The 12,692-nt window shown below is 56.3% G+C and overlaps 1 protein-coding gene across 3 annotated transcripts in view; it reads left to right on the plus strand.

Annotated features, from left to right (window-relative positions):
- Nucleotides 1-12,692, plus strand: part of ETS1 (ETS proto-oncogene 1, transcription factor) — an 84,556-nt gene that overhangs the window by 27,402 nt on the left and 44,462 nt on the right. The window contains exon 1 of one of the 3 annotated variants that reach the window (XM_051812447.1): nucleotides 4,656-4,941. The exons of the other annotated variants lie outside the window; for them this stretch is intronic. Coding sequence (XP_051668407.1) covers nucleotides 4,872-4,941 — 70 coding nt within the window. The 5' untranslated portion in view covers nucleotides 4,656-4,871. Of the gene's footprint in view, nucleotides 1-4,655; nucleotides 4,942-12,692 lie in introns of those variants that run through there. 3 annotated transcript variants of the gene reach the window in all.

The raw sequence follows: 12,692 nt of genomic DNA on the forward strand, positions 1-12,692 counted from the left end.
GGGAAAGAGCTCAGAGAGAGGTCGTGGAAGAGCAGCCCAGAAGTCCCGGGGAAGGCTGGGCTCTGTGACACCTTTCCTCAGTGCTAAAGGAATAATAATTATTATTCTTTTAACTCAAGGTTAGTCAGCGTCCCTGGGAACAATGTGGCATTACTGGCCATCCTTTCTTTGTTCCCAAAACTGCTGGAAAACAGCCGGGCTGCATTGTGGAGGGAGGGCAGATGGTTATCTCCCATCTTTTGGCCACGTTAATGGCAGGAGGGCTGTTCTCCTCAGCCCGGCATCCTCCCTCCACAGGAGAGAGCCTCAGGAGACACTAACGTTGTAACCAGAGTGGAAAAGGAGGGTGAGACTTGGACGTGGAAGAGGAAAGATTTTTCTAAAGCCTGTGAGCAGCAAATAGGAACCAGTTGCTGAGGCAAAGTCATGTTTGGCAGGTCTTGGGCTGCAAACGGTCACATCCCAGCTGAAGAAACTAATCAATGGATTCCTTCCATGCCTCGTGCGAACACTGAGCCATTGAGCGGCTCAGCTGGAGCTCCGAGCCAGGGCTTTCATGTCGCAGGCTCTGAAGTGAACACAAATTAAGGCGGCTGTTAGGACGGAGTCGGGTTCGAGGGAGAGATGCAGCTGCCCTGGGAGGAAACCTCTGCCCGCAGCCACTCCGTTCTTTTCCTCCACTTCGGGGGGTTTTCCCCCGGTGCTGCTTTGGAAGCGTTTCTGCTTTCCCTGCATGTAGGGGCTGTCATGAAAGGCACCAGCAAAATGAAATTTTTGGGGGGAGCACGAGGGGGGCTGAGGCAAAGCTCAAAGCTGCATCACAGCCCTGCTGCACCAACCTGTGGTTTGGTGTCACCGGCTTTGCTGGATCGGAGCTGAGCGGGGATGCCAAGAGCGTGTGGATCTTTCCTAATAAAAACCACACAAGCTGTGAGAAAGATCCTTATTGGAGCCTCTGTGCTGGTCCAGGAGAGAAGGAGCCCCAGTACAGGTGCACTGGAGTTCAGCCAGTCCCTGAGACTGGAACGTTTGCGGAGAGGCCGAGCCAAAAGCATCGACCCGGGGGAGCAGGGCTAAAGCAGTGACAGCACCGACCCGGGGGAGCAGGGCTAAAGCAGTGACAGCCCGGGGGAGCAGGGCTAAAGCAGTGACAGCCCGGGGGAGCAGGGCTAAAGCAGTGACAGCCCGGGGGAGCAGGGCTAAAGCAGTGACAGCACAGGGGAGCAGGGCTAAAGCAGTGACAGCACAGGGGGAGCAGGGCTAAAGCAGTGACAGCACCGACCCGGGGGAGCAGGGCTAAAGCAGTGACAGCACAGGGGAGCAGGGCTAAAGCAGTGACAGCCCGGGGGGAGCAGGGCTAAAGCAGTGACAGCCCCGACCCGGGGGAGCAGGGCTAAAGCAGTGACAGCCCCGACCCGGGGGAGCAGGGCTAAAGCAGTGACAGCCTGGGAGGAGCAGGGCTAAAGCAGTGACAGCCCGGGGGAGCAGGGCTAAAGCAGTGACAGCCCGGGGGGAGCAGGGCTAAAGCAGTGACAGCCCGGGGGGAGCAGGGCTAAAGCAGTGACAGCACAGGGGAGCAGGGCTAAAGCAGTGACAGCACCGACCCGGGGGAGCAGGGCTAAAGCAGTGACAGCACCGACCCGGGGGAGCAGGGCTAAAGCAGTGACAGCACAGGGGAGCAGGGCTAAAGCAGTGACAGCACAGGGGAGCAGGGCTAAAGCAGTGACAGCCCGGGGGCAGCGCTGCCTCCTCTGCTGGTGCTCTGAATGCCTGGCCTGCCTCTGCTCAGCAGAGCTTCCTCTTGGGGCATCGGCAAATGTCCCCAGAAACGGGCGGGTCCCGGGGACCTCACCGAGCGCCGCCTCTCCGGTTTGGGCTGGGGGCGCTGGTTTGTGCTGCGGGAACTGCGCGGGCGCCGGGCAGGGAATTATCCACCGGGGGTGTGTGTGCGGGTGTGGGTGTGTCTGTGGGTGTGAATGTGCTCCTGTGTGTGTGTGTGTGTGACACACACACACACTGACACGCACTGACACATACACTGACACAGTGACACACACAGTGACACGCACTGCCACACTGGCACACACACACTGACACACTGACATGCACTGACACATGCACTGACACATGCACACACACACTGACACACACACTGACGCTGATGCATACACTGACACACACGGTGACACACACAGACACACTGACACACTGACACACTGACACACACGGCGACACACACACTGACACATGCACACACACACTGACACACACACACTGACACACACACACTGACACACACTGACACACACTGACACACACACACTGACACACACACACAGACACACACAGACACACTGACATACACACAGACACACTGACACACACTGACAAACACTAACACACTAACACACACTCACACACACAGACACACACAGACACACTGACACACACTGACATTCACACACTCAGGCTGCTCTCACACACTCACACACACACTGACACACTGCCACACTCACACACACACTGCCACACTCTCACACACTCATTCACACACTCACACACACTGACACACTCACACACCACACACTCACACACACACACTCATTCACACACACACACACTCACACACACTCATTCACACACACACACACTGACACACTCACACACACACACTCATTCACACACACACACTCTCACACACACTCACTCCCCCTCTCCCACCGTGGGATCCCAGCCCAGCTGACGGTAGGAAGGGGAGATTGTCGGCCTGTGATAAGTGCATCAGGTTTCTTTTCCCCAGCCTGCCCTGAGAGGATCAGAGATCAGACAGAAAGGCAGCTGTTTCTCCTGAATCCCCTTTTGATTTTCAACTGGAAATGTTCTGCTAAATCTCCTCTCTATAGTTCCCCCCTTCAATCGTTGTCGTACAGGGAAGAGAGGAAAGAAACCCAAACCGAGGGCAGGTGCAAGCACATTATCCTGGATGGGAGAGGCAATTTTATCCCTACAGGGACCACATTTTATCCCTGCAGCCATTCTCTTTTCACTTCTGGATTTCCAGGTTCATTCCTGTGGTAGGTTTCAAACCACCAGCAGAGGTTTCAATCCCTGTGCCTGCCTGAGCACGGCTCAGGTTCCCCAAAGCCCAGGGGAACCAGCGGAGGGAGTTTATTTATTGGTCACACCATGAATTGCTGACCCACTGCTGCAGGAATAAGTTGCCCAGAACTGAGCTTGCAAGTAAATTGAAAATACGATTGCCTGTAAAATTGGAAATGTGAGAGGTAGTCAGTGGGTGAGGTGCCTGGGAGATGAACTTCGGGCTGGAGCTCAGTGCCTGCCTGGCTTTGCCAGCTCCAGCCTTGCTGCTGGCTGTGTCTTGAACTCTCTGCCTCGGTCTGGCACCATCGGTGCAGCCACCATGGGTCTCTCCAGGTCTGGCCCCGGCACCTCCTCGCAGCTTCTTTCAGTTACACAAACTTTCCTTCTATAAATACGCCCTGGGGTGGCTGAGCAGGGCTGAGCAGGGCAGGGCTGCAGGGGCTGCAGGCGCTGGGAGCTGCAGCCTTTGCATCTGCAGCTGATCCCTTAGGCCCTGGCAGGTTTCGAGGGTGTTTGCAAGCAGGACCTTGGTTCATCCCAAGGCTTGGCCAGTGACCTTGAACCCCACGTCTGGCTCCCGTGGGCCCGTTTCATTTGAGCCCAGCTCTGACGAGAGCAGTCCGGGCTCTGCCAGGAGGCTGTTACAGACTTTCGGAGTGAGAGAACCACAAGAGTTGGTTGCTAATGATTTTTTTTTCTCTGTACCGGTAAGCTGACATCTGTGAGTCATAATCTCCCTCCTGCTCTGCCGTTTGTGGTCTGAAGTTTGTGCTACCTAAATACAATAAAACATATTTCATGTGAAAAACGACATTCTTCTGTTAAGTCCGTGCCACACTGGCACGATACTCATCTTGCATCTCTGAGATGCTTTTTATCCAGTCAGTTCCCAAACCTCTTTGGCCTCCCACCTGTACAAAGCAGGCCTGGGAACCCATCACCACACGATGTGCGCACACAGTGCCCTGGCAGTGCCCCCACTCGTGGGTGGGAGAGGATCAGGCTACTCCAAGTGGGATGATGGAAACGTGAGGGGCTGATGCGACAATGCTGGGGTGATGTGAGCGGGGTGATGAGAGCAGGCTGATGGGAGCATGAATGGGTGAGCATGAGAGGCAGCGGTTCGTGTCGAGACAGGCAGGGTGAAGACAACTGGCCCGGTTTCAAGAACCATCGGTTTTGGACAGGCTGCTGCGGCTCCAGCCCAGGGCTGCCTGCGGCCAGCGGCATTTCCCCGTCCTCGGGCTCTTTTCTCGTGCTCGGACTCTCTTTTCCCGCCGTATCCTGGGCACAGGGATGCGCGCAGAGGTCGCTGGATGCGCTGGACGCGCTGTGTCCCCCCGCATCCCCGGGACCCCCCGATGTCCCGCAGCAGCTCCGGCTCCGCTCCCCGCGGGGCCGGGGCCGGGGCCGCCTCCGGGGCGGGGCGGGCGGGTCCGGGCCGGGTCCCTCCCGCCGCTGTCACCGCTCGGGGCCGGCCCAGCGCCCTCCCCTCCCCTCCCTTCCCCTCCCCTCGGTGGCTCAGCCCGGCCGGGGCGGCGGCGGAGCGGAGCGGAGCCGGGAGAGCAGCCGGGAGGGCAGCGAGGGAGCGCGGAAGGGAGGAAGGACGAGGAGGAGGAGCGGCAGCGGCGGCAGCAGCAGGAGGAAGAGGAGGAGGAGGAGGGAGGCAGCGCCGGCCGCGCTGCCCCGGGCGCTCCGCTCCGCGCTCGGCGGGGCTCAGCCGCCGCCCCCCGCTCCCGGCGCGACGCCCCCGCGGCGCTGCCCCAGCCATGAAGGCGGCGGTGGATCTGACCATCATCAAGACGGAGAAGGTGGACATCGAGCTCTTCCCGTCCCCCGGTGAGCGCCCTGCCCGCCCTCCGAGCCCCGCGCCCGGGCAGCCCTGCCGAGCCCTGCCCGCAGCCCTGTCCCCCTGCCCGCCCCCCTGTCCCCCTGCCCGCACCCCTGTCCCCCTTCTCGCATCCTTGTCCCCCTGCCCTCAGCCCTCCCTGTCCCCCTGCCCTCAGCGCAGGCGGTGGCGGGAGGTCGCTGCCCCGCGGGGAGATGTTTGCCCCGCGGGGAGATGTTTGCCCCGTGGGTCGGGGTGGTGTTTTCTGGGGGAGTCTCTTCTGGAAGGGCACTCGGAGCGCACCCCCAGGTCACTCCCGAGCGGCGCCGCCCGGGCTCTGCCGCGCAGCCCAAGGAGAATTTACTTTCCGAGCGCTTTTATGACTTTCCATCCCCCTTCCTTCTCCTAAAAACCATCCCGCCGCCCCTCCAGCCTCCTTTCCTCATGCTCCTGGCATGCTGGCCGGGATGTAGGCAAGCCCCTCCGGCTGCGAGGCAGGAGATACGCGCTCCCCGGGACATCCCCCCTTTTCCCGAGCGTATCCTCGGGATGTACGTTCCCCTCATCCCTCGCTGGAAATGTCTTATGTGGTCCAAGCGCTCCTGGTATTGGGGAAACACAACTCCAGCGGTAACTCCTCTGGATTTAGCGCGTTTAAACCAGGAAAACCCTCTGCTTTGATTTCCGCCCCCCCCTCTCTGGAGCTGGAGAAATGGGTGGAGGAAGGGGGCAGAAAGCAACATGTTACTGAAGCGAGGCGTGAAGGGTTTTTTTGTGTTGTAGCGGTAAGTTCAGCTGCCGTGGACTGTGGTTTGTGCTCAGAGTCGAGCCTTTCCCATAGTAAGGGCTGCTGTTCACACACTGCTGTCTGACTCCTGCTGACCCCAGGCACTCAGCTGCTCCGTGTCTTGCCCAGGCGAGGTAGAGGATGGAGCTTGGAGGGACTAAAGGGTAAAAAACTTCTTTTTCTGTGTGAAACGGGTCCTGTTGCTTCATCTCTCCCTACCGGAGTTCACACTGCGCCAACTGGGACTTTGGTGGATTTTGTGCAGCGAAAAAATCAAATTAAAGTCTCTTTGCCGGGTAGGAAGTTTCTAGGAAACCCAGAAAGGAGGCACAGCTCCTGCCAGGCAATAAGATTTCAGGCTGCATGTGGAAATAAAATGACAGCTGAGTACTGGGGCACACAGATTAAATAGATGTTGGTGCATCAGCTTGGCTGATCAGCACTGAGCTCCGGAGCTGGGGATCTGCATCCGTGGGCTGCACAGTGTCTGGGGTGGGGAGAGAGTCTTCCTTGTGATCCATGTTCCCACTGCAGGGAGGACCCTGTTGCTGGCTGTGACTGTTTTGGTGCTCCCTGTCCCTGAGAGCAAAGCTGAGCTCTCAGGTGTGGGCTGGGAAGGACCAGGCTTCCAAATGCAATAGGGATGCCGAGGATGGTTTTCCAAAGCACCAACACAGCTTCAATGAGGGGCTCCAGTGAAGCTGAGGACCTGTTTGTGCCCACTTCCTAAAACTTTGGTTAAAACTCATTCCTGCACTTCAGATCTGTTTGCTTGGGAGGGAGGAAAGTGGGTTAGGAATAAACACCTGGAGCACTGGGGCAGGGCTGGGGAGGTGTGGGATTTGCTCTTCACTCCAGACTAGAGGATCTGTTTAAATTTGCATGTCTCCTGTCACGGAGGAGAGCGTTTCCAGAGGCTCTGTGTGGTTGGGGTGTCTGGGCACTGGAGCAGTGGAATTCCCTGGTGCCTGCAGGGAGGGCTCTGCTGGTTCACGATGCCTTAAATTTATTTTCTTCTGTCCACAAAAGCTCTTTTGCAGCTTGTGTCAGCAAACAGCTCTTAGAGCTGACCCACAGTTTAAACCTTGGCAGGAAGAGCTCTGAAAAACACAAACCCAAGAGGTAAAAAAGAGCTGAGTCCCCATTGCCTTGAGCTGCAGCCGCTCCTGTTCTGGTGGCTGCACTCGCTGCGAGCCAGAAAGGTCAGTGCTGTCAATTAGCTGGCTTAACCTCATTTCCCCTCCAACTTTTTAGAGAATGCTGAAGCTTTCTGGTTTGGTGGGATGGATGTTGAGGGAAGGAGTGTGGATGCTGCTGGCTTGTGCTCCAGCAGTGCCCTGTTTAGGGGACGTTACTTTTCTCTGCTCCTGGAGGACTTATCTGCTCCCTGGTGGTTTGTCCAGCCCCAAATCTGCCACCAAATCCTTCTAAATTCTAAAATGGGCTTTGGCCTCGCTGAGAAGGGGTCCAGCCCCCTTGTTCCTTCAAGCAAGACAGCTGTGCCTCACGGTACCCATAGGGTTAACCTTAGGTTAAGAGTCCTTGCAGCCACAGGTTTTCAATTGGGCAGGATGTTTAATGTGCCAGGTGCTTGATGCCCCATAAAACTGCATCTCTGCACAGTCCATCCCCCTCCCACCCCCCTGAAACCAACCCCTGCTCCAGCCCACACGTGCAGGCAGCCTCTGCCTGCAAAAGTTCCCTGGGATTTGTAGTGTGTCCAAAGGGTTTAAAAATAACCTGAAAGGGATGTGGAGCTGTACAAAGCTTCCAAATCCACCCCCACCCGCCCCTGCCGCTCTTACCAGCAAGAATTTGGGAGTGAGATGAGCAGGTCAGGAGCCAAAACCCCACGGTGTGGGCTTCTCTTTTAATATCAAATATTTTAATTGTATGTGCATGAATGTTTTTATAAGGATCTGATGGAGTGGCTGGAAGCATCACTATTGGTTGCAGATATATGGCTGATCCACCAGCAGGGTTTTTTTGAGGCAGTAAAAACCCAAACCGTGCAAAATTCAGCCCCAAGGGGAACTTCACCTCGGGGCTGGGGAACGCTGCCCTCCACAAATCACTTTGTTTCCTCCAGCCGTGCCCAGCTCTGTGTGCTGGCTGTGGTCGGAGTGGAGAACAGCTCCCCAGCCCTCCCTGGGAGCTGTGGGGAGTCACTGGGACTCTCAAACACTCATTTCTTGCTGAGGAAGCTGCTGAATTGCTGCCCCAGAGCGTCCCACGAGGTCCTGGAGAAGGGCTGTAACTCCAGGTTGTGGTGCTGGACATCCCAGGTGAGGCAGGAATGCTGAGCTCCCCATCCTGCATCCGCCCCCTCTCCCTTCCTTTCCCTGGAGGTGTGTTACGGGTGCAGTGGTGGATTTGTTCCTGCCTGGAATGAAGGAAGGATTTGCTCTGAGCACATGCAGTGTAGAAATCCCTTTTCAGCTCTTCCCATCCGTACCCCGAGGCCAGCTGGGACAGGGACACGTTGTTTCCATCAGCCCGTGCGTGGGTGGCATCCCAGGGGTGTATTTTTATCTGGCAAGAGCTTTTCCCTCTGTTTAGAGTTTGGGACAACGTCGATTAGGGCTGAAGCAAGATTTTCCCTTCCAACCCAAACCATTCCCTGATTCTCCTGCTGAGGTGGTGCAGGGCACAGGGAAGCTCCTGCACAGCTTCCATGCAGTGTATTCTTGGATGTAGGACCTGCATCCCCTTCCCACAGCCAGGTCGGGCTTTGCTCTCGTCCTTTGCTTTCACTTTCATTGCAGGCAAATGAGGGAGTTCGCGTTTAAAACCCGTCTGGCAAATGCAAACCCTCCTCCACTGCGGGGAGATGGCACAGTCTGAGTGTGTCTTTATGGTTTTAGGATGGGATCCTTCATCCTTCCCTCTGCCTTGTCTGGGGAGGACAAGTTTCCAGCCATTCCTGGCTTCCAGGTGTTTACAGATGTGCATGGAACAGGGTCCCAGCTGGATCAGCCCGGGGGGGGCAGTTTGCTGTGCCGGTTGGGATGGAAGTGCCCAGGGACTTGGAATGTTCTTCTCACCCAAAAGGAAGGTTCGATCCTGAGTTATCCTGGCACAGCGCTCGTGTCTCAGTTTCCCTGCTGCTGTTAAGAGATGGCTCTTGCGTGGTCAGGTTTTCTTTCCATGTGGGATAAAACACAACGGGAGAGCACCAGCATCTCCCTCTGCTTTGGGATGTCCCCTGTTCCTCTCCTGGGAGAACCTTTACCTGCCCTCACCTGCTGCACACACAGAATTCCAGAGCCTGGGGAGGGGAAACAAGCACTGAGAGGTGGTCTCAGGAATGCAGGGAATTGCACCCGGGAATTGCTTTTACCAGCCGAGGTGAGAGCTGGGCTGGGTGGGATGCTCCGTGTGGGCTGCAATCATCAGACTCTAATAAACCGAGGGCTTTGGGCTCCTCAGGGCTGCTGTCGCAGGAGGTGATTGCCTGCGGAGGAGGTGAGAATTGGACTGGAGAGGAGCGATTACCTTTCTATGCGCTCACAAAATGCCCATTACTGTGGTATCCAGCCAGGATGGGGAATGAGGAGGGACTGTCTGCACCTGGCTGCCACCAGCTCCAGCTTTTTTGTGCCAGCTTCATACCAAAAGTATGAAAAGAGGTGGAAAGGGGGCAATTCCATGGCCCTGTCCTTCGGGGATGCACCCACTGAAGGGCATCCCTGGATTTTAACCTGGGTCCAGGGAGTGAGGCTCCCGGGAAATGGGAGCAAAGCCCCATTCCATCCACTTTTCTGTCATAAACTCCCCAAAGCACGTCCCAAGTGTGTAATTACAGTGTTGTTACATGGAGTGGCCCCTAATTTGCCATGTAATTACAGCGTGCCAGGCTTTGATAGGCCTCGTGAAATGAAGGGATAACACACGCTGGAATGCTGCACTCCAGCTCTCCAGGGCGAGCTGAGGAGCATCATGTGCCATCCACTCTCCCAGATCCATAGGAAATTGCTGGCAGGGACTCCAGCAGGACTGTGACACACAGTTTTGTGGGGATTATCACACAATCCCACAAAGGTTTGGGTTGGAAGGAACATTAAAGCCCATCCAGTCCCACCCCCTGCCATGGGCAGGGACACCTTCCACTGTCCCAGGGTGCTCCAAGCCCCGTCCAACCCGGCCTTGGACACTCCCAGGGCTGGGGCAGCCACAGCTTCTCTGGGATTCAGGTTTGGGGTATGGTGCTGTCAAAGAGCAGTGACTGCACCCTCTGGAATGGATCCTGCTGTGGGATGGGCTGGGGGGAGCTGGGTCGGGGTCAGGGTGCCATGGTTGGACCCCGGGTGTGGTGCTGGAGGTGAAATGAAGGTGGGTTGATGTTCTCCCGTTGCTGTTTCGGTGAGAGCAGGAACATCTCAGGCACTTGGGGGAGAGGTGGGTGTGAGACCAGACTTTGTCTGAGCACACCTCAGGGGTGTGAACTTGCAGATGTGTCTCCCCAAATAGCTGCTGCCAGTTGTGGCACCGGGATCAGCTGGGATTTTGGGCAAGAAAGGCACTTTTCCTTTTTGCACTCTCAGTTGTTCCTTGCACGGGCACAAGGTGAGCAAATTCCATGATTTGGAGAGCAAGTGTCATCACCCTGACCCAAGGGTGGAGCTTCTGGCATCCTCCAGGCTCCCACATGCTTGGTGTGCAGGGTAGGATGGTGCCAGGGCCCAGCTGGGTGAGGGAGGAGGGGCTGCTCTGCCCTATTGAGCCCCAAATGCCCCTGGAGCTGCTCATCCCACTGTGTGCTGGGGATCCCCTGGAACTGGGACCTTCCTTAGGGGGGGAGATTGGGTGTTCATAGGTCAAGCCCTGAGTCCTGAGGTTGCTTCTGAGTTATGGGCCAGTCTCCAGCTTGTCCAAATCCACGTCTCTGCCCTGATTCCAGGGCTCTGTGCCCTGATCCAGTGTGAAGCCTGAGCCCTGCAGAGGCCAGTGGGACAAATCCGTAGCTGCTAAAGCTGCACATCTGTCTGGCAGCCAAAACTTGGGCTGCATCCCCTTTTTTTTTTGAACCCAAGACATAGTTATCCATCTCAGCTCTTTTGTTCCTCTTCCGTGACTAAGTTGCTCGCTGCCTCTGTTTCTTCCCCCCCCCCCCCCCCCCATTGTGTAGTTTATAATCTTCCAACTAGATACAGAAAAAAATTTGTTTGCAGTGCTGGCCAAGAAGGCTCTGGTTTCCCTGGCACGGGGCCATGCTTACATCTCCAGTCAAAATACTGCTGGTTAAACAATAAATATTTATTGATTCTTCTACGAGCTCCTACATTTTTCCCAGGTGCAGTGGAATTTGAGGGGGGAGCACTCGGGTCCTGCCCTTGGCAAAACTGGGAGATGGCTCCAGAGATAATGGCTTTCTGATGCAAAGGTGGCCCTTGGAAAGCTGGGATGGGTCCTGCACATCCAGCCTGGAGATGTGCCCGTTCTCCATCCCAGCTGTCCCAGGTTTGTGTCCCTGCAGGCTCAGGTGGTAATTATGGGAATGTGGAAATCTGCAGGTCGCTTTATGTGCCTGAACACCCCTGGAACAGGGGAGGGACACAGGCTGGGGTGGATGCAGAGTTTGATGCCAGGTCAGGAGAGATGGGAAAGAAATAATTAAATCACAGAATCCCAGAGTGGGTTGGGCTGGGAGGGACCTTAAAGCTCCTCTTGTTCCATGAGCAGGGACACCTTCCACCAGTCCAGGGTGCTCAGGGCCCCATCCAGCCTGGCCTGGAACGCTCCCAGGGTGGTTTCAGTTTTGCTTTGGTTGAAAGGCTCAGCCTGGGTTGCAAACACCCCCGGAGCTGAGCCTGTGCCAGTCACAGGCTGCAAATGTTGGCTTGCAGGGCCTGAGCTCCTGCAAGGCTGGGAGAGCTGAGGGAAGGCAGAGCCCTCGGTGTTCAGCCCTGCTCCAAGGAGTTTGTTCCTTCTCTGCTGTGCTGGGGGCACAGATGAACTCACTCAGCCCTGGATGGGGCAAACCCAGTGCTCTCTTTCTGAGCTGTGACATTAAACTGCACAGTTTTATGTTGTTTTGGTTTTTTTGTTTCCCACTCAACTGGCAAAACTTTGAGCCCTGGTTTGCTCTTCCCTCCTGTGAACAGCCTCAAGTCATCAGGGCAGCAGCAGGACCAGGCAGGTGATCCATTGTCTCCCGTCACCTCCCCTGTTTTTGCTGACCATGCACAATTTTTTGGCTGTCAGTGCCTGGCTCCCTCCATCCCACATCCAGCTCTGTGCACAGGGCAGGTGGAGCTGATGTTTGCAGGATGTTTGTGACGCTGGTGCAGCACAGCCCTTCAGTCCCACATCTGGTTCCTGTAGCCACACAGCCTGTGGATAAATATAACCTGCCAGAAAAGTATTACAAATGCACCAAGAAATAGCAGCTGGCTTTCCCAGAGAGGAAAATCCCCTCCTTTCTGTGGCTCCCTCTGGCTTGGGAATGACAATCGAAATCCCAGCCCCGGTTGTGGATTGGGATGTGCAAAGGCAAAGGACTCTGTCTGGCCCTGAGCTGGTCGGGCTGTGGGGCTGCAGTTCCCATCCCCACCATCTCCCAGTTGGTGTTGGGCACAGCAGCAATCCCTGCTCCAGCAGTCCCCTGCTTTCCAGCTTTTTGCTCCTGTTTAAACCTTTCCTCCAAAGCCAGCAGAGGCAGAGACCTCCAGCTCAGGTGGCTGGTGCTGGTTGTTGAGGTTCTCCCGTGTGCTGGGGGGGTTGCAGGGGGCATTGCTCTGCTCTGGGACGTGGCTGTGGAGGATGATCCTCTGTGGAGGATGATTCCTGCTGGATCCCACATTTCTGGGGTGGCTGCAGAGCTGCCTCCTCAGCCCAGCTGAGCACTCAGAGCCCGTTAATGAACAAAATGCACTTTCTTACACGGAGGGGATTTTAAATTGGCTCCACATGGATCGTGTAGGTTGTGGCACTTCCCCGGAGGGTGATGGCAGGAGCAGGAATGTGGGGCTGATG

The sequence above is a fragment of the Manacus candei genome, unplaced genomic scaffold (genome assembly GCF_025592945.1).
Source record: "Manacus candei isolate 608988 ecotype Guabito, Panama unplaced genomic scaffold, ASM2559294v1 h1tg000086l, whole genome shotgun sequence".
NCBI classification, from domain to species: Eukaryota; Metazoa; Chordata; class Aves; order Passeriformes; family Pipridae; genus Manacus; species Manacus candei.